Genomic DNA, 22,129 nt, shown 5'->3' with positions numbered 1-22,129 from the left:
AAATACCAAACGTATTGGTGCTTTTTCATACAGGGCATAAACGCAGCGACTTTCAAAAATCCCTTTCATTCCTGTAATTCAGAAATCCAGCTTAAGAGTTCCTAATATGAGCACGATGCTGACTTCAGAGGACTGTTCTGCTTACCAGTGATTGCTAAGTAACAATGGTCGTACCACTGCGAGTTGCTGGAACTGATTTTTGACAGATGGACTTGACAAAATTAAAATGTTTTTTGCACATTTTCTTTACTTTGCAAAACTGTTGTACAAAAGCAAGGGAACACTTAAGGCATTGTGTTATCATGAAAAGCACACTTCCTCTCGAGTTCTGTTGCTTTATTGACGTTTGAATTGCCATTAAAGAAAGTAATTTGACTGCCATCCCTCAGGAGGAGCACCCACTACTCAGAGGGGTTTCCTAGGGTGCCTGCGTGCTCTCAGCATAAACGGGATGACCTTTGATCTTAACGAACGGGCTAAGATGACCCCCGGCATGAATTCGGGCTGCCCAGGTCACTGCAGCAGTGACAGCCTCTGCCATAACGGAGGGAGATGTGTGGAGAACAGGAACAGCTACGTGTGCGACTGCTCACAGACAGCCTTTGATGGAGAACGGTGCAGAACAGGTGAGGACTCTCTTAAGAAGCATTTTAAAAGAGAGCTTGGAATTACTTGTACCAGATGTGGCCTTTAGGCAAGCCTGAGTGGGTTTAGTTCATGTTCTTTGGAAAATAAATAAATTGCACATGTACAATATCACCAGCATGGTAAGATAAACATGCAGCAACATCCATCTATTATATCTATCTATATTATCTATTCCCATATAGTACTTGCACTATTGCACATGTTCTATGGATATAGCAAGGTTCATGTAAAAGTGTATGTAAAATGTAATTGGGGTCTAATGCGCTGCCACTATGGGCCGGGGGTTGCAAGGTCGAAATCCTGAGCCATGCCACTTTGCCAGCAGTGGCCGGAGTCAAATAGAACACACATGCTCTTTCCGGTTGGGTAGATGGCGCTCACTCCCCTCATCACACTCATCGCATTGTTGGCCAGCACCGGCACTTTCCTCTGAGCATGTTGGCTACTCAACAATGCTGCATCGGTGGCTGTTCAAAAAAAGGTGGTGGTTGGAGGAGCTACAAATAGATGGGTTAATTGCCTGTACCAAATTGAGAAAAAAGTAATAATGTTTGGGGTAATAATAATATTTGGAGTAATAAAAAGAAATATTGGGACACCCAGCTGTAAAGTGTCAGTTTTAACTGATAAGGCCTTAATTTACTAGCTGAAGAATTGTTGTTGTTTTTTTTGGAAACTGTCAGCTGAAGACAATTCCAGAGTGTAATACATTCTTCAAACCGAACACTCATCAACCATGGGTTCCTCTAAGCAGCTGGCAGAGGAGCTGAACACGAAGCTAACAGATAACTACAAATGAAGGGCAAAACTGAAAATCCACTGTAATTTCTTTACAAAATCATAGAAAGAAAGATCTGTGGATGTTGAGGAAGGACCTGTATGGATGTCTTGGATAGAACTGCTTATATGCTGACCAGAAAGGCAAAGCAAACCCCCATATAACATGTGTGATGGTGCACTATTCTACTGTGCAGTGTTATTTGCACAAACTGGATCTGCTTGGAAGAATCATCAGAAAAGAACCTTACCTGCAACATCATCACATAAGTCACTGTCTGAAGACAACATGTAGATTAGGCATAGGCATTTTGGAAATGTATATTTGAAGAAAAAGGAAGCAGGATTTGGTGCTTTGGGTTGTGTGGCAGCCAGTGGCTCAGAAAACATTGCACAGGTAGATGGAAAAATATATTCCATTAAATATTACACAAAAAAAACTTTTTGTTGTTGTTGTTGTTTAAGTTAATCACATACAGAGTCTTTTGTGCATTACCATTTGTCAGCACAAATGTCTTCTAAAGTGGGGAACTGATCATTTTTAAATATTTTAATTCTATATATTTTTATTTTAAAATCATCACAAATAATAATTGTAATATGTAATTTCTCCCAAAAGAAATACTACAACAAACGTATTAAATACAGCGCTCACACTTTTGCACATACCACAGTTATTATTAAATGTTGTTATTTTTTACGTTTGTGAGGTTTGATATCTGCCACGGTGATATATACAAAGCATTTATTAATTTTTTACACATGCCACAATTATAAAGCTGTTGTTTAACATAAAGAATAATTTAGCATTAATGTTTGCCAGCTGTGATATCTGGGTGTTGGAGAGAATTGATTAAATAGGGATCTACAGTTTTGCACATGCCACTATTATTTTTATATTTTCACCCTTTTTCTTTTTAGATTCATCACAAGTAGTATGACTTTGCATTATCATTTAGACTTTGCAAAATATTTAGAATTTATATATACAACATTTATGTATTTCTTACCTATGTAATTTGGCCTTAATTTGAACTTAATTGCTTATGTCATAAATATGTGTATCATTTACCAAAAAGATCTGCTATAATCACATTTCTTTATTCCTTTAAGATAATTTATTTTGATGGATTTCTTTTCTAAACATTGTTCTTGAACTTGTCTAAAATATTACATCATATTACATCAGCAAAAACTGATCAGTAAGTAAGCCAGAGGTTAGTAAAATAAAAGATAAAACTATTATACTAATATAATATAATATAATATAATATAATATAATGTATAATTGATCATGTATTCATGTGAAAACTATGTACATATTTAAATCAAGTAAATAAAAAACTAGGAAACTTAATGCCTAAAAGATGATTATTCACATGTAAAATTCAGGACTGGCGCTGTCCCTTTGGTCTCAGACTAGTCTAAGTATTGAGTCTGTGCTGTATTAGGGCCAGAGTGGAGGAATGGGTTGCGTCCTTGCTTCTCTCAGCTCTCCTCAATTCCTTTGATGCAGGCTTGGCAGGCCATGGAGGAGAAGCGTCACCTGCCAAGGAGAATCTAATTACACTTACCACGCTTCTCCTTCAGATCCGCCCAACAGCTGTCAATCAAATTAGTGACGTAATAGCTCTGTCTCTCAACAGCGGGATTGCAGAAAAAGGGGCTGCTGTCCCTGTTTACCGCTGACTGGGATGGACAGCTAGCGAACGAGAAGCAGACCAAAAAAAGAAGTCACTAATTCACATCACAGCAACAAGCTACCAACTGCTGATTCCCTAATTAGATGGAAAGTCTGTAATGAGGAAGAAAAGATGCTAATGCTGTTTTTTTGCCATGCATCTGATTGAAATTATTGAGGCTGAGTTGTTGATTCACTGAGGCCTGCACTCACAATCTGCATTCGTTTAGAGATGATAACAATCTCTCTAATGTAAAAGCTCTTTTTAGTGTTATGGAGATTCGGTGTGTTTCAAGGGATCGCCTGGTCTTTTTTATGTCTCGGCCTGTCTATCTGTCTTAGCGATCTCGGCGTCCTTTGAGAGAGGAACGTCTGTGACGTACGCCCTTCAGGAGCCGTTCTCCGTCATGCAGAACCAGGATGCCAAACAACTGCAGAGCGGCGCTCGCTCTGAGGCTGTCAAATCTCGGGAAAGCGTGGCTTTTGGGTTCCTAACCAGACATGCCCCGGCCCTGCTGTTGACTGCTCAGTCCAGTGATCAGCGTTACATGGCCATCATGCTGACCCAAAACGGTAAGATATCACTGAATATTTACTGATCATAAGTTCTTCAAGGTCACTGTCTCAGCATTAACATTATAATGACCTTTATAATCAGGAGGTGTCAGTCAGTTCACTGGCTGGAATGTGAATATTGTGGGACCTTCTCCTTGCCATTAAAATAAGCCAGTTGTCTTGTTGGTAAATACACCACTGAGGATAAAAGCAGACCTATCCATACAGGTATTATGGGATGGTAATTTTACCATAGCTTTAATAAAGGCAGGCCAAATTAAAATGACAAATTCATTGATTACAGAGTTTGAACCCATCTTAGTTTAGTCCAAAGTCTCCTAAGTTTGGTCAAAAATAAATTTTTAGTACAGCCTCAAAAACATTAATAAATGAGCTATTACTGACTATTGGGTAAAATGTTTAGTCTGTGTTCCGCCCTTTAATTTGTTTACTGTTCATTACAATCTGCAGCTTAGACCTAGGAAAAACCATATTTCTCCTATTCCTATACTGGGAAACCCCTAAACATTCGCACAACATTCGACTCCTGACCATGGAAAGCTGTCATCTTGTCTTTCTTGACAAGCAGGCAGTTAGACAGTTGCACCACCCTAGAGCTGTGAATCCATGTACATGAAACTGGACAAACTATATTAAAAAGGATGGAAAGGTACATTTACTCAAAACTGTGTTTTAACCCTTTATCACTCCAATGCTTATTAGACACTAAGATGTATTACTCAGTAACTACTTTGTACAAACTAATAGGGCTATTCTCAGGTAATAGACGTTTGTAATAACACTAGGCTTTGTAAGGGGTTACTGTAGTATAATTGAACAGCTCTAGAGTGGCACACTGGTCTTATGAAGTATGGGCAGATCATAAGTTCAAATCCCAGCAAGGGCTCAGCGCTCCATTTGATAGGGGAAGTTGTAATGCACAGATAGGAATAAACAGTAAACAGTTTCAGTTGCCTCTCATTTATGAGTGTTGTTGAGGCTTAACTCAGTATGTATTGTTGACCAAACTCAGATGCAGAACTAATAAATGTGAGTTAGGAGAATTTTGGACTAAAATAAAAACTTAAAACATGCACTGTGATCAGTTTCCATGGCATTTTGAGGCAGTCTGAATGTATTTTTTACAGTGTGATCTTTAAAAAGTCAATGTGTGAAATACAATGTGTGAAAATGTCTTGTTTTACTACTAGAGGTGTTAAATATCAAGATGATACCTAGAGACCTGGTTAAACAAAGGGTACTGTGTATTAAACTTTTTCAGAAGAGTCTCCCAACCAAAAATATCCATCAAATATAAACCCTGTGGTTAGAAGCTGATGACAGATGAAGGGCTAGATGAATGCAGCCCTGATAACAGACTCAAACACACTGAAAAGAATCTATCAGTGTTTACATTTACGCCATTTAGCTGACGCTCTTATCCAGAGCGACTTACAAGATTACTCGTATTACAGAGGAGGGCCAATGTAATGATAGGGGACTTGCCCAAGGACACAGACCGGGAATTAAACCCCAGTCTCCCACATGGTGTGGTGGCGCATTGGTAGGTACTGGTGTTATCCGTTGCATTACGCCAACCACCCTGTTTGATTTACAACTAATCAGTGCTTCATTTTTTCAAAAGCATTTAAGAGTTACGATCATTTTAAATGTTTTTGGCCGCCAGACAGGATTAACTTAACCAGAAAACCCCGGAACTTGTATTGCACTGCCTATGAGGTTACAATTACCACGCACCGCGGTTTGCTGAGGTCCAGCATATCCTCCTCAAAGCGCTGTGAACCAAAAAACAGGTCAGGGCCGCTGAATAGAGATGTGCTAATTAAGCCACCTGAGCAGTGTCAGCACGGCACATTCCCATTTAGTCCAGCGTAATGGGCCTTGACTCCCAAACGCTGCAAAGAAAAACACCACCCTCTCTCTCACTCTCGGAACCCACCTCAGTTGCCCATGCTTTAATTTAATTGAATTCAACCTTGATTTAGACTCGGAAATACACAATACGTCCAAATGTTTGTGGATACCCCTTCTAATGAATGCTAAATGTTACTTTAAGTTACACTAATTGCTGACAAAGATGTGAAAATGCACACACACACACACACTGCTTGTCTAGCCCCGTAGAGAAGTACTGCCAATAGAATAGGACTCTCTGGAGCATATGAACATGAACTTTTAATACTATTCCTAATGCCAGGCATGAGGAGTATAAAGCCCCCCAGCATTGAGTGAAACTGTGCTCTCTAGAATGATGGTGCTCCAATCAATACCTTTGGGATCAGCATATCTTATTCTACCTCTTATTGATATCCTTGATTTTTGAAGAAACAATGAATGAGCTGGTGTCCCGATAGTTTTGTCCACATAGTGTGCTGAGGAAGGATTCTCATTTTCAGCATAGTCCAGTAACAACAAGTACTGTTATTAAAAGACAACATAGATGTGACGTACAAAGGCAAGTGTCCAATAAGGGCTTTGTAAATAAATAAAACCACATGGATGAAGATAGTCTTGCAGCCTGGCATCTCCATATGTTCATATGTTCTGAATTCATCAGTATCACCACCTTCAAACACATCCACTAACATACGCACCCACACCTGAATGAGAAATGTGTCATTTCTCAGCAAGAGGCGAGCGTGGTAGCACTTGGCATGTACTGCTCACTTCCTCTTCCACTCTGCTCGTTTTTTTTTTTTTTTATCGGCCAGCCGAGTAGACTGAAACGCCACCCCCTCAAGTGGCCGTGACTGGCTTTCATAAATCCTTTACAGCAGACAAGGATCTGTGGATCATCCTGGGCATGGAGGGAGAGGGAGAGAGAGAGATGAAGGAAGAGGAAAGGGCAGATTAGCACCAGACAAGTGCTCCCTACCTGAGAATTGATATGTAATGAATATTAAATGATATATAATGCAGTTAATGTGATTAAAAAACATTATTAAAATGGGACTCCTGACAGTGGCCCTCTGGCCCAGCTTTAAAGATGGCTCGCTTGATACAACCAAAGTTATTTCCAGCTATTACCATGCAATCATTCAAAGGCAAAACACACCACAGTCCTGAAAATATGAGCAGTTTCAGTAACATTAGCACTGGAAGACGCCTTCAGCACACTAAACTGGACAGTTCCCATGGGAGTCTATGGGTAACGAGCAACAAACTAATAAAAGCAACAACCGCAAAGTAAAGCTCCAATTCCCTTCAAGATCCTCGACTTTAGCATGAATCTACAAGCTGCATGAATGAGTGTGAGAGGCTGTATGCATAGACCATATGGACAAAAATATTGGGACACCTGCTCATTCAATGTTTCTTACAAAATCAAGGGCGTTAAAAAAAAGAGTATCTGCTGCTTTTTGTTGGGGTAACTATCTCTACAGTCCAGGGAAGGCTTTCTACTAGATTTTAGAGCATTGCTTCATTCCGTGAGTCAGAATGTTGGATGATCACCAGCCCAACTCCCAAACTCATCCCAAACGTATTGGATAGAGCACTCACCATCATTCCTGAGAACACAGTTCCACTGCTCCATCGCTCAATGTTGGGGGCTTTATACTCCTCTAGCCTACACCTGGTCATGTTTATCTGCTCCAGAGAGTCTGATTCTATTAGCAATACTTCGCTACAAGGACTAGACAAGCTGTGTGTGTGTGTGTTTGTACATCGGCGTGAGCAGCGGGTGCAACCTATAGTTTCTGAAGGCATTCATTAGAGGAGGTGTCCACAAACATGTGGGTACAGTGTATGTCGTCACTGTTAAGCAAAGAAAGTCAAAAAAGAAAGTAAAAAGATTGTATGAAGATGATATCGGTCATTTCGAAATTTTAACACAATGTTAAGAACACCTGCCAGATCCAAATGATCTTAAAAAGGGAGATAACATTTTTTTGACATATACAGTCATTTGGAAAATAATGTGTATACTGAAATGTTAAAAATAACACCTACATTCTGGTTGTATTATCCACTTGTCTAAACCTTTTTATTAGGTAGAATTGAAAGAAAAAAACAACAGAAAATATGCTTAAATGCCCAATTTAGAGTTATTGCTGATTAAATATTTAAAATAGTTTGACAGCCCAAGTATAAGCAAAAATGAAGACAGATTCAGGTTAATCTGATATTCAAAGCCTCTGTAATATTAATGCAGTACACACATACATGTGTGTATGTCTAATTTATCCCCTTAACCATACCTCAGTCATGATCTCTCATATGTCATTCCTTTAAACAACAGTATTACATAGGCCAAGATTCTTTACTGGGGAAAACACTATATACCATTCAAATAGGTGCAACTACACATAAATACACAATAAATACAAACACAAGTTTTTTTTTGTCATTAATTTATTAATACATTTTAAATGTAAATATTTATATGTAGATTAGAAGAATACAGTTTGAAGAACTCAGATTTGGTTGCTGTCTTCTCTGTTACTCCAGCCACTGTATGGATTTGTACAGTTCTACCAGCTGCTCACACGATGAACTTAAATAAAGGATATATTAGTTAAACAAAAAAAGCAGTGTATGGTAGCTGTAAATACTGGCCTTCTTCAAAAAAAGGTCACTCAACTGAGTGGTGCAGAGCCGTAAAACTTTCGTTTAACACCTCCGAACATTTTCACAGTTCTGATAATTAATCTAGGAGCTCCTAAAAGATAACGCTGTGAGTTTCATATTGAAGGGAAGCCAGCAGCATAAAGTGCATACAGGTTACCTCATGACTGCTGGCAAGTTTAGTAAGCCCTTGGAAGTGCTAAACGTTAATAACAGGATAAAGATCGGAGTTGAAAGTTAAGAAACCTCAGCAAACAACGATCCACAGCACTATAGCAAGAGTTAGATGGAATGGAAAAAAAGGTTACTGCACTGTAGTCAGGGTAGAAACATGTGAATGTATGACTTTGTCTGAATTATTAGTTGTGGTAACAGTCTGTTGTACCAGTCTCCATCTCGCTATGGGTTTTGTTCTCACACTGTGGTTTAATATACTCCCTAAATCCAATGAGCTACAATAACAGTGACGTATTTTGTTAGCTATGTCCTTAGTTAGCTATCGTGGCCACATAATGTGGATGTGTTTACTAGGTGATGCTGCCTTACAGTTACAATTAGGAAGCTGGCTGGTGTTTAACTTGGTGTTTAACTAGTTCGCTACAGTGCCACCCTGTGGCATGTTGTTGCTGCAGCCTTAGTTACACTTCAGATGGGAATGTGCCATTTGATGAGTTTTGCAGAGTAGACTGATAAATCACTGTGCTGATCAGTTATTTATCTCAGTGTTACTAAGTTCTACTAAAGCTTGAGTAGACTGATAAATCACTGTGCTGATCAGTTATTTATCTCAGTGTTACTGAGCTCTACTAAAGCATGAGTAGACTGATAAATCACTGTGCTGATCAGTTATTTATCTTAGTGTTTCTGAGCTCTACTAAAGCATGAATAGACTGATAAATCACAGTGCTATATAATACTGTACTGTATACTCTAAAATATTGTACTATTTTCATTTTTTAGGCTTTCAGGTAGTCCCAGGGGTTTACTAGATGGTCCTGGACCCTGCATGTCCCCCAATATTAAGCACCTTGCTGCTAACAAACTATATAATGTTCAGTTGGTGTTAATTCTATAAGCTTAATTGTGCTCTCCCAGGCAGTTTGCAGATCTGGTACAGGCTGAACCAAGAGCGAGGACCAGACACGTTCAGCCCTCAGTCTGCCAGTCTATCTGATGGCCAGTTTCACTGGATCCGAATGAACCGAGAAGGAAAGGAGCTTTATGTCCAGGTGAGTCCTCTGACCCGCACTCCATTCTCAGCAAGGACAGAATATAGCACAGTTCAGATGTGGTATTTTGGCAGCAGCTTAAATGTGAGTGAGGTTAGAGGTGAGTGATAATGAAGTGATCTGGATTCCTGCTTGAACAGGAAGCCCAAGGTGATGAGTGCAAAGGTGATAACAAATCACAGGTTTGATGGAGATGTTTCCTGCACACTGTGAATGGCAAGCATGGGTGTGCTTTAAAGGATAATTGCTGATAGCACTCAAATGAATATATAATTATCAGATGAGTATTGAGTAGAAATGTATAATATACTGGCAGCCTATATGTTGAACACCAGCCAAAGGAAAAAGGTTAATGTTATCTGTCCGATCTTAATTTCCATGGTAATATTGCTGAAGGATAGTAGTTAGCAGAGTTTGGTAGCATACTGAGTAAGTTTAACATGGTGTATTCAGAATTCAGCCATCACTACTCATTCCATAGTATTTGAAAGTATTGGAAATGTATTCAGCATGCATTTAAGAGTACTTACTCCCCATTTAAATTCAGTCTGTTAAAGCATTAGCACTGTGCTGATCAGTTATTTATCTCAGTGTTATTGAGCTCTACTAAAGCCTGAGTAGACTGATAAATCACTGTGCTGATCAGTTATTTATCTCAGTGTTACTGAGCTCTACTAAAGCCTGAGTAGACTGATAAATCACTGTGCTGATCAGTTATTTACCTCAGTGTTACTGAGCTCTACTAAAGCCTGAGTTGACTGATAAATCACTGTGCTGATCAGTTATTTATCTCAGTGTTACTGAGCTCTACTAAAGCCTGAGTTGACTGATAAATCACTGTGCTGATCAGTTATTTATCTCAGTGTTACTGAGCTCTGCTAAAGCCTAAGTAGACTGATAAATCATTGTGCTGATCAGTTATTTACCTCAGTGTTACTGAGCTCTACTAAAGCCTGAGTTGACTGATAAATCACTGTGCTGATCAGTTATTTATCTTAGTGTTTCTGAGCTCTACTAAAGCCTGAGTAGACTGATAAATCAATGTGCTGATCAGTTATTTATCTCAGGGTTACTGAACTCTGTGAAAGCCTGAGTAGACTGATAAATTACTGTGCTATTATTTATTAGTGGACTGAAGTAAGAAATGTATTTACTTGTTTTTGAGAATTTTAAACATTTAACCAAAATGACTCCCTCCCACATGTCACTTTTCATGCCATTTTTATGCCACATCAAAATCGGGTCAGGTCAGTTCTTCCATTATAATATAATCCTTTATTCATTGTGTTTTGTATGCAAATACAGAAAAACTTCTTAGAAAACCCTACTTAATTAAACCTTGGGACACTCTTTCATTCCAAGGAATGATTTCTAGAATTTCAGAGCAGTCTTGTCTAATAAATCTTCATTTTTCAATAAGTGGGAGAAATGATCTCTGTTTGATCCTTCTGTGCGCCTTCAGATCGATAATGCAGTGACGCAGCAGTACAGCCTGTCTCCTGGCTCCGTGCTCACTCCAATGAGGACATTAACTCTGGGGAGAATCCGAGGTGAGTTCCAGCCGTGGCTGAAGAATGTGTTCTGTTCTGCTTGTTCCCCATTTGCCATTCTTTATACTGCAGCGGTGAGCTGAGTGGAACGTTATTCAGCACCACCCGAAAAGAAGTGCCGGCAATCAGTGGGGCTGTAATTCCCCATGAATTTTAATGATTGGTTTCTCTGATTTCTCCTTCCACCCCCCCTCTCTCTTTCTCTGTCCCTTTACCTATCTATCTCTCTATACCTATCTCCGTCTCTCTCTCTCACTCTCTTTCTCTCTCTCTCACTCTCTTTCTCTCTCTCTGAATCTGTTTATTTCTCTTTGTGTCTCTCTTTCTCTCTCTCTTTCTCTCCCTCTCTCTGAATCAGTTTATTTCTTTCCCTCTCTCTCTCTCTCTCTCTCTCTCTCTCTCTCTCTCTCTCTCTCCCTCTCTGAATCTGTTTATTTCTCTTTGTGTCTCTCTCTCTCTCTACCTCTCTCTCTCTCTCTCTCTCTCTCTGAATCTGTTTATTTCTCTATCTGTCTCTCATCTATCTACCTCTCTCTCTCTCTCTCTCTCTCTCTCTCTCTCTCTCTCTCTCTCCCTCTCTCTCTCTGAATCTGTTTATTTCTCTATCTGTCTCTCATCTATCTACCTCTCTCTCTCTCTCTCTCTCTCTCTCTCTCTCTCTCTCTCCCTCTCTCTCTCTGAATTTGTTTATTTCTCTTCCAGTCTCTTGTCTCTCTTTCTTTCTCATTTTCTCTGTCTCCCCCTCTTCACTCTTTCCTTTATCCATTACCTTACTCATCCTCTATTTCCCTCCCTTCTCTTCTCTATCTGTTTCTCTCTCTCATTTCTCATTTCTCAGTTTTTTTTGGTTTTTTTTAAGACAGAGGTGCTCTTTCTCTCACAAGCTCTCTCGCATTCTTATTCTTTGCTCTTTCTGTCTCTCTCTTTCTCAATTTCTTTCTTTCCCTCTTGTTCTCTGTATCTGTTGCATCTGTCTTTCTTTCTCTCTTGTTGCTTTATCTCTTATACACTCTCTCACCCCTCTCTCTCTCTTACTTGCGTTCTTTCTATCTCACACACGCTCTCTCTCTTCCTCTCTCATACGCTCTCTCTATCTTATACTCACTCACATTCCTTCTCTCGGTCTCAACCACAGAGCATTGAAGTTTATAATGAGGTGGGTGGTTGTCTCCTTTCTCTCACTCTCTCACTCTTTCTCTCTCTCTCTCTCCCGCCCTCTCTCTCTCACTCTCTCTCTCTCTCTGTAACAAGGCATGTGAGGCAGGTTAGAATGAGGTGGGTGGTTGGCGGGGCAGAGAGCAAGAGCAGTTTCTGAGCTGTCAGTGCAGCAACAGATGGGTTGAGTGAAGGCTAAATGCATTTGCTCGACGTTGCCTAGGAGACCTTTCTTTTAATCGAGTAACTAATAAGTGGGGCTGGATGCGGCCCAACTCTTGTACTTTTGGGGAGAAGGAAGACCGCAGAATGCCTGCCCAAATATTACAATCTGCGTCAAATCTATCAATACGACATAATGAAGAAACGAGGCAGAAAGAAAGACGGAAGGCTCAGTGGGAACAGAAATGGACGTATTGATTTCTCCAGTTCTGCTGCAGCCTAAGTAGTAGTCTTGAAAATTTGAGTAATGAACTTGTCTATACTGATGATAAAACCTGTCTAAGGCTGGAAAGATCAGAATGCTTGGTGTCTGCGTGAAATGCTCCTTTTCTCCCACAGACCCTGCAGAATTCTGCAGCGGCGTTGCTGTTGTATAATAAAGTCAGGTCTGATATTGCTCAGAATGATGCAGAGAATTCCTAGAAATAATTTTCACCATTTTGTTGAACTCTGATTAAGCTGTAAATTGTAACTTACTTGTCAGTTTTTATCTCAGATACCTCAGGTGTTTCCAGAGTAAAACCAGATTGCAAAGTGTTGACACAAGTGCTAGAATAGCAGGAAAAATGCATATATATATATACACACCAGCATCAGGCAGACAGCAGAAATAATCTGACATTAGATCTATAAGGGAAGTAGTTTAGGAATCAATCAGAGTAGTTTAGAGCAAAGAGAACCATAGTCTGTAATAGAGGGCTGTGTAATGGGTTGTGATCTCTGTAATGCTGAGAGTGTTTCTGAGTCCCGGACAGTAACAGGACAATTATTCAAAAATTGGGGAGCTTTGTGAGAGAGAGCTCTACCCCCTGCGTTGTTTTGTCAAAACCCAGAAAACCTTGTACATCTTATATACAAGCTGCACCTGTTTTCACAGAGTGAACAGAGTCAACTCTTCCAACAGCGGATTTAAGCCGGTAAAAAAATCCCCTAGGTGTCCGCACAGCAGAGTCCCTTGCTGTTTTCAAATGCAGACTGAAGACCCACCTCCTCCAAGAGTACTTAGAGCACAAGAGGCCAAGTGTAGTGTATGTTGAGTAATGTGGTCTCCATAATGACTTTTGTGTTTCATAGTATTTAAGCTATTTGAGTATTTAAGAGGTATCTTTTGGATCCTAGTGATACAAACTATCTTAGGATATAACAGTGAAGCACTTTTGTAAGGTACTCTGAAAAAGATCGTCTGCTAAATGCCTACAATATTATTTCCCATTGCCTCACCAATATATTTCCATATTCTGCTTTTAGGAAATGACATCGCTGATGAAGAAGTGGTCCGTGCAGGATCGAGAGGGTTCACTGGCTGTTTGTCCTCTGTCCAGTTTAACGAAGTTGCCCCTTTAAAGGTGGCCCTACAAAACAGAGCAAGCGCACTGGTCAGCATACACGGTCGACTGGAGGAGTCAAGCTGTGGGATTGCGTCAAGCACGAACACTCTTACGACCACACACACACTCTCAGGTACATATACCTCAGGGTTACTTACTTAGTAGTCAAGCAGCAGACATACAGAGTGTCTGATCTCTATAGCAGGGCTCTACAGTACAAGCAAAACACTTGTGTTGCTCCTTCTCTCAAGGTTTTTTATTTGAATGTGTTTTACCGCATGGATACTGAAAAGATCAGCTACTTATCTGCGGCGTACGGCCTAGCCTTATTAGCCAGCGCTGCCCCTTCAGGTTAAAGTCAAGTGTGTTGATTCCGCACACTGACTTTTAAAAGGCCTATCAAAACATCTATTAACAAAATTAATATCTAAGCATAACAGGCATGAAGCATTCCATATGGCTGCATTGAGAAATTAAAGCTAAGGGATGGTAGCTTTCAGTTATGTAGTTTTGTAGAGTTTGTAGGCATGCTGTAATAATTATGGCATCAAGGATGTTTTTTACAGTACATGCACTAGACAGTTAGTGTTGTGCAGGTCAGCTGGTTCATCTCATTAATAAGAGCTGACTCTTTTACTCAGTGGCACCGACAGCAATTCTTAAGCTAGTCAAGATAGCGATATGATCTATCTATTATATGTCTGTCCAAACCTATTTCCTAATTAACACACACAGAAAAATACATCTGCTACAAACACACACAAGTCTAAGCCTAAGTCCATATTACTGGAAATCATGTTCCTCATGTGTGACACAGCTGTGTTATTGAACAGTGGGATTGAAATCTGATACATGTCCGATACACGGCAGTGTGACTCAGTCTGAACAGCCAGATCAGAATTCATGGAGTGAGGGAGGTTTTCAGTGACGGGATAGCGAGGTAACAGACCTCATAAATATTTGGGGTGATGTCTCTGTTCAAACAAAATTAGAAGGCCGATATCGCAACAACCCCTCCGTGTTTTCAGGCTGCAGTGCTGAAGGAAAATAAAAGGCTTAAGGCAAAGTTTAAAGAGATCAAACCAAAGAAATGTCCATGGCTGAATAATGTGCCCTTTTTACAATGAGCTCAAACTCATTCTCTGTGGTGAGACTAACTGTCATCCACTAACTGCTCGATAGCTCCAGTGATGCTGGTGAAGATGAACCTGAAACGTCACGTGAAGCACTGCTCTTTTGTGCATTCACGTTAGTTTAGGACTGTAAATAGACGAATTAAGTGTTTAGACGAATGTCAGATATAGATCACATTAAAAAGATTATTATTAAAATTATCGAATTTAGTGGGATTTGAGCCACTTTACCTGTTGTGTAAACATAGCCTAAGAAGAAAGACCCTACAAGAAAAAAAGTGACTAAAAATTATTGTAATCTCTTTAATAACCAAGAAGTTTTAATGGGAGAAATCTGACTATTGTTATATCACAAAACATCACCTCTGACTGATGGGAGAAATAAACAAAGCAAAAAAAAACAACATATTAGAACCAAAAAAAGTTCATATTAGGTTTGAGCTCATAGGTATTGTCTGTTTTGAATTGCAGATTAGCAAGAAGCTTACTGTAGAACCCTGTACACTGAGCTATACTAAACAATTATCATGATTTTGTCAGTTTTTATCTTATTGGCTACCAGAAAGTACCAGTTTTCCTCCCAATTTTGTACGGCCAATTAAGCCACCCTTCATAGCTCCCCCTAGCACTAGCAACACTCCCAACTCTAAGAGGGTAAGTAATTGTCTCCTCTGATAAATGCAAAGCTAGTCACCGCCTCCAGTGCAGCATTGCCGACATGCTTGGAGGAAAACACTGGGTCCCAAACTCCACCAAAACAGCTAACACTGCTTTAAGAGTGATGAGGGGAAAGAGTGCCATCTACTCACCGTGAGAGAGCACATCTAATTGTGCTCTCTTGGACTCGGACTGATGGCAAAGCCAAACTCGCTCCCCTCCGGGCCATAGTGGCAGCTTATTAGTCCACTGAGCCACTGCAGATGTTGCTTTGCCACTTGCAGCCTTGCTTTGTCTTGTTTGCGAGACTGTTAATTTAGTGTGCATCACTTTAAAGCTGCAGCATCTAATGAAGTTAACGTGTCGTACATGTCTATTTTATTAAGTCTGTATGGAATTACTATAAAGATCAGTCCTCAAGGAGAGCTTCTCCACCCTCCCAGTCCTGTTTTCTTCTGTTTTCAAGCAGATGATTCATCAAAATCAGGTCGAGGAAAAGCACCACTGAAGAAAGCAGCACAGAATGACTCAGCACTAATTGGAGGTGAGCAACCACAGGAGGTTACATTGTTAGAAAGCTCTGTGCAGTCTTTTCTAGCAATAACACTCAGTAGCCCCTTCTCTCTGATGACACACGCCACTGCTTAAGCACCGCTCTTTTATCAGTGCACCTCCCTGAAATTCAGCTTCTGCAATTCCACACTGTTCTTCTTGATTAACGAGACAGTTTGGCTGGAACTTCAATTTACACTTTATTCCTCTTACCTTAAATGTAGAGGATCGGACAAGACATGCAATAGAGGCTTATACGTCTCAAATTAGCACTGTATACACCACATTATTGAACCATCAAGCTGTTAATAGACTTGCTCATGAAGCTGTAGAACTGAAGCTGCCCTATCTGACACACTTTTGTCCAAAGTATATAAGTTAAGTACCTTTATTGTCATTATCATCATACACTTCTTTGTTGCCCCCTGGAGAAGAGAGGTTTTAGGCCCTTGCTCCGGAACACAACAGTCGCAGCTTAGCAGATATGGGTATCAAACCCACAACCCTGTGATTAATAACCCAGGTTGTTAATCACCAAGCCACCACTGCAGTGTATAACACAGTATCACAGTATCAAGTTCATGCGTCATATTTAATAGTTTTACTGCCAAAATCCGAAACTGTTCAGAACTCAGTGTGGAAGGAGGCTTGGTTGGATGGTTATGTACTGAAACGACTCATGTTGACTGCAAGTGATAATCAACGACCTCTGCTCCTCAGATCTGAGTCTAAGTTTAGCCTCATCAATGGTATGCATTGACCTGATTACAAGGAAAACTTGAAGGTCTTTTTGCTGGCTAACTACAGCCAGTCATGGAGCATCACAGCATCCCTAGCAGAGCAGCCTACGGGAGTTAGGGATTAAGTGCCTTGGAATACACAACCAGGAATACATAATTAATACTGGGATTTGAACTTGCCACCTTCCAATACCACTAGGCTACTGGCCACCCTTGTGTTAGCTGGTGCCAGATAATAAGCCTGCATTACTTGGTAGCTAAATTGCCTTGTAGCTCCAGTGCAAAACTAGGGAAGGAACTTCTGACACCAAGATCGACTAAACTTAATACATCCCATGATCTGCATTGGAAATTCTAAAAATCTCAAATTTAACCAATTGATTTGATTCCTTCCCTCTCAAGAGGTCAAGACAGTGCTAAAATACCATATGAAAGGACATATATGCCCTATATGACTATATAAATATCTATTATGGGGGATATTTGACGTTGGTAGAAGCCAAATGGAATAACTAATGATCACCTTCTGCCTCCCCTTGTCATTCGCAGGAGTTGTGGCTGCCGTAGTGTTCATCACCCTTTGCGCGCTAGCCGTGATAATCCGATTCCTTTACCGACACCGGCAGACCCCAGCACCTCCGGTGATCACCACAAAGAGCCAACGACCCAGCATGGAGCCCCCAACCTACCGGCTGGATTTGGACCCTCACACTCACAAAGCAAGCCGCATCAGCAAGGAGTACTTTATCTGACAGGACTTTACTACTGCACCTGTGTTGGGCTCACAGACAGCCTCGACATGAGTGTGTGTGCTACCAATGCCGACCCAAGCCTTCCGACCCCTCTGCGACCATCTTTAACACAGACTGTCAGTCAAAGGGCGGCCGCTGAGCCTCGATCCAGGTTGGATGGGATTGTGTGTTCTTCAGCTGGGATTGAAAAACTCCCCCAATGCTGGTTATGCTTTACAAGAATCCGGCTAATGGAAAAAAAAGATGAGATGCAGATTGATGGTCTTAAGAGAACAGAGCGGCTTCATTTACGTATGTGAGGAGAAATGGATTTTTTTAAGCGCTGTATGATATTACTGAAAACGCATTAACATGCAGCAAGTCATGCTCGGCCCACACACATCTCAAGCAAAGCCCAAGACAGGAAACCAAACAGTGTTGAGGGAAACTTTACCTTCAGTGCTGAGCACAAGCAAACTGTGGCTTCTAGCTTACAAACAGAAAGTGTGTTCTCCATCCCTAATAGACTGAAACCACAGCTAAGGAGGACGCTCGAAGAGATGGACTGTGGCTTGGTGGCTTAATTTCTCAGATTATTGTTTTACAGCAGTGGTCATCAAACCAATCCTCCTGGAGATCCACAAACTTCAGGCCCCATTTCACACTCATCTGATGACACACCCCTTCTAACGAATGTTTTCAGCTACTTAAGTTGCACTCATTGCTGACACAGATGTACAAATGCACGCACACAGTTTGTCTAGTCCCTGTAGAGAAGTGCTGCCAATAGAATAGAAACCTCGGGAGCAGATAAGCATAGATAATCCTATTGGCACCATGCCTAATGCCATGCGTGGGCCAGCAGGGTATAAAGTCCCCAGTGTGAACTTGTGTTCTCTTGAATGATGCTTGGTGCGCCATCCAAAACTTTTGGGATGAGTTTGAGAGTTGGGGATGAGGTGGAGTGATGAGCATCCAACATCCTGACCTCACTAATGCTCTTGTTGGAGCAATGCTCCAGAATCTAGTAGGAAACATTCCTTGGACAATAGAGACAGCTACTCCAACAAAAGCAGGGACTATTTTTTAATACCATTAATTGAAGAAACAATGAATGGGCACATCCCAATATTTTGTCTATATATTGTAAGAGAGTTTTATGTTTAAGATTTACACTCTTAAACATAAAGATGCTGCAAAGGCTACTTTAAGAGATACCATGGAACAACCACCTCTTACTTCTGCTACTGCTGCTTGTATCTCAAAAATTGCAATCTGAGAAGGAAAATACTTTCCTTCTTGCCTTGCATTTAATTGGTAGGATCTTATGATTTTTTAACCATAACCCTTTAGCAGTGCTGTCATACAAATAATGGATGCTCGTCAGATAGACAGCGAGTGCTCCTCGCTCTCCTTTAAGCAAAATTCTCCCATTTTCTCAAACATGCTATAGTCGTGATGATTGTTGATTGGTCAAGCAATGGCATTGGAAGTCTGAAAGAGAATGGTTGTTCCAAACCTAGAGCTGACATTGATCAGACTGCCTTTAAAAACATTCTAAAAGCATCTCATCACATCAGATCAGAGTGAAGTGGGCTTTGCAGACCTCACCTACTACTTTAGCACACCTGACAGATCAGGTATGGTCGATTGGAGTTAGAGATAAACTCCGCAGGGCAGCAGATGCCCAGGAGCAGGGTTGTTGACCACTGTTTTAGAGGATCGATCATGCCTTGAAAAAAAAAAAGACAAAAATAAACTGCTGACAACCAGGACTGAAATAATCAGTTTTAACAGTAGGCCCAACACCGAGGAGGATTAGCACTGGAAAAGCTGTCTATATAAATCACCACTAGCTGAGGGGTCTAATATGAAAGCTCTCTTTCTGTCTTCTACCAGCAGGTCCAGCAGGTCAGGGCAGTGTGAGCTTCAAACACTCCTCTGCCTTAATGCAGCCAAACCCATGACTGAATGTGCCCAAGGCAACCATGGTAAGATTTTCCTTATTGAAGTGCATTATGTCCCCTGACGGTAAAAGCAACCCCAGTCATACCCTCTACGAAAACAACACACGTTTCTTATTGAGAGCGATTTCTTTTGGTCGGGGGGTCGTTTTTTCTATCTGGCTATTGTTGTAAATGACTGTTGTATATCGATTTCATAAATATATTTATTAAAAAGAGCTTTTTTATAGCCTCTGAGAGTGCAGAGCCCCTTTTCTCTGGGTATTGATTTTGGAGTTGGAGTATGGATTATAAGTCTCTCCTGGTTATCACCTCATACTGTAATGTGTACTTTTCTGGTAGCTAAGGGGGAGAAATGGAAGTACTGAGAGAAATACTTACTAAATTAAAAGTAGAAAGTGTTTTCAGGCCTGCTCAACCGACTGTTTGCTCATCATCTAATATATCCCAGACATTGGCATGTGGCCTTGCATTAGTTAAAACTCCTACTTTTAATGACTACTGCAGTCTCAGAATTATTCAACCACTTTCGCTTTCCGCAATTATTCAACCGCTTCAAAAATATTTTTAGTACATAGTAGAGCTCCTATCTGCTGTTATGACCTGCTGCAAACATGATGCAGCTTCTGGCAGTGCTTCTGAGAAATATTAGCCCATTCCTCAATTGCAGTGTCCTCCAGATCACTAATATTCATGGGTTTCTGTGCTGCAACCGTCTTCTTCAAATCCCACCAATGATTTTCCATGCGGTTTAAGTCAGGCAACTGTGATGGAATTCCAGAATTTTCCAGGACTTCTTCTGAAACCAAACCTTGGTGGACTTATGTGTGATTGGGATCACTGCCCTGTTTAAAGGTCCAATGATGGTCAATCTTCAGCTTCCTCACAGATTTCCTTATGGTTTCTATTAGGATATCCTGACACTTGATTGAATCTGTCTTGCCCGCCACATGCTTCAGGTTTCCAGCGCCAGAAGAAGCAATCAACTATAAAGATAGATAGATAGATAGATAGATAGATAGATAGATAGAGAGAGAGAGAGAGAGAGAGAGAGAGAGAGAGAGAGAGAGAAATATACCACTGCTAACCAGGGGCACCACATAAACCTTGCTGTTTTGGAAATTGTTTTGGAAACTCTGACTCATCTGGCCGTAATAATTAGGCCCTTGTCAATGTTGCTCAGGTCTTTAGGCCTGCTGACATTGATATGTGGCTTTGCATTAGTTAGAACCTTTAGCCACTGTTGCTCTCACTGGATGTTGGTGACTAAATTTGGATTTGAGGTTTTATTAAAGAAAAAGTAGTAACTGGGAATTAGTTTTTTGAAAGTCAAAAAGAAACATAAGAAATAAAAGTAAAAGTACCTAAAAGTAATTTAATGTATTTAAGTAGTAAACAAAAAGTAAATCATAGTAAAAAAGTAAGTTACATTTTAAGAATGAGTAAAAAGTTCACACAAATCTCACTATCAAACTTGTATCAGGGTACGACTGTCAAGCAGAAGTAAAAACAAATCATTTCAGCACACTATTCTGATATGGTGATGTAAAGTGGACATAATATTTTATAATGAGAGAAAGAATAATAAGAAATGTTTATTAAAAGTGACATAATTATGAATAACATATATAAACACATATTGTGTTTTCGGACACCATAATGATGAGACATCAAGTCAATTGGTGAGATATCACAGTGTACATAGTAAAAATCAGCTAAAATTCTCAATTTAATTAAGTCCTTCATGTTTACAAGTGGAAACACAATAAAGTCAACTTTCGTCCCGCTTGTCCCAGCCTGAGACACTTGATTAATAGAAGCCTCAGGTAAAAGCGTCCCGTGCACTGTGACACCGAGATAGCATGATGTCATCATCCCTGACCCACAGGAGAAATTCACAGAGAGAAAAATGAAACGGGCTGGCTGCAATTACTCTCTCCTGGTGATGAAAGAGAGGAGCGTCACAGAGAGAGAGAAAGAGAGAGAGAGTGTTGATTGAGAGCCCGGAGGATGTGGTGGTAATGAAACAGCCTCTGTTTGGCCATCTGCTGAAACAGACAGGCTGAGGACAATGCCAAATTACTAGGGAGCTGCATCTCGGATCCGGTGCTGGAAAAACCGTCAACCGACACTCGGGTGTACTTTAAAAACACGCCTTCTGTTGAACAAGGAAAGACTCTCGCTACATGGAATACTCCGCTGTCACACCGAATGTTCGGAAGAGCCCACGACCATCACAAGCCTTTCTTATTAAAGCCACTCTGGTTCTTTAAACAAGTCACAGTTCGACAACTTACAGCCATTACAGACTCTTACCAGCACCTGCATGAAGTCATTTCTTTTTAGGAGGGAACATTTGGAAGACCTAAGCCCAGAAAAATGGGTGCGGGAAATGAATCTAAGCCGAATATGCAACCAGAATCTAAGAGCCGCGCAAGCCATGTTTCAGAAGCGCAGAGCAAAAGCTTATTCTTGTATTCCCTCTAAGCTCAGATAAAAAGGAAACGAGGGGAGTAAATGGAGTCCGAAGATTGAATTATTGACTGGTCCAAGATTCAATTAAGTCCAAATAGCCAAACGGCTCCGGAGAAGACTTGAACTCCAAATCCTGCATATGAAA

The 22,129-nt window shown here is 40.5% G+C and overlaps 1 protein-coding gene across 2 annotated transcripts in view; it reads left to right on the top strand.

Moving 5' to 3' along the window:
• The window catches only part of cntnap5l (contactin associated protein family member 5 like), a 143,519-nt gene extending 123,797 nt beyond the window's left edge, over positions 1-19,722 (top strand). The window contains exons 18-24 of one of the 2 annotated variants that reach the window (XM_072659907.1): positions 390-626; positions 3,449-3,679; positions 9,344-9,477; positions 10,940-11,027; positions 13,653-13,865; positions 15,992-16,066; positions 17,364-19,722. In XM_072659907.1, the coding sequence (XP_072516008.1) occupies positions 390-626; positions 3,449-3,679; positions 9,344-9,477; positions 10,940-11,027; positions 13,653-13,865; positions 15,992-16,066; positions 17,364-17,566 (1,181 nt within the window). In that variant the 3' untranslated portion in view covers positions 17,567-19,722. Of the gene's footprint in view, positions 1-389; positions 627-3,448; positions 3,680-9,343; positions 9,478-10,939; positions 11,028-13,652; positions 13,866-15,988; positions 16,067-17,363 lie in introns of both variants that reach the window. The other variant, XM_072659906.1, reaches the window with a different exon arrangement.
• The last annotated feature ends 2,407 nt before the right edge of the window (positions 19,723-22,129 follow it).

The sequence above is a fragment of the Salminus brasiliensis genome, chromosome 17 (assembly GCF_030463535.1).
Source record: "Salminus brasiliensis chromosome 17, fSalBra1.hap2, whole genome shotgun sequence".
NCBI lineage: Eukaryota > Metazoa > Chordata > Actinopteri > Characiformes > Bryconidae > Salminus > Salminus brasiliensis.
This window is presented reverse-complemented; position numbering and strand designations above follow the sequence as displayed.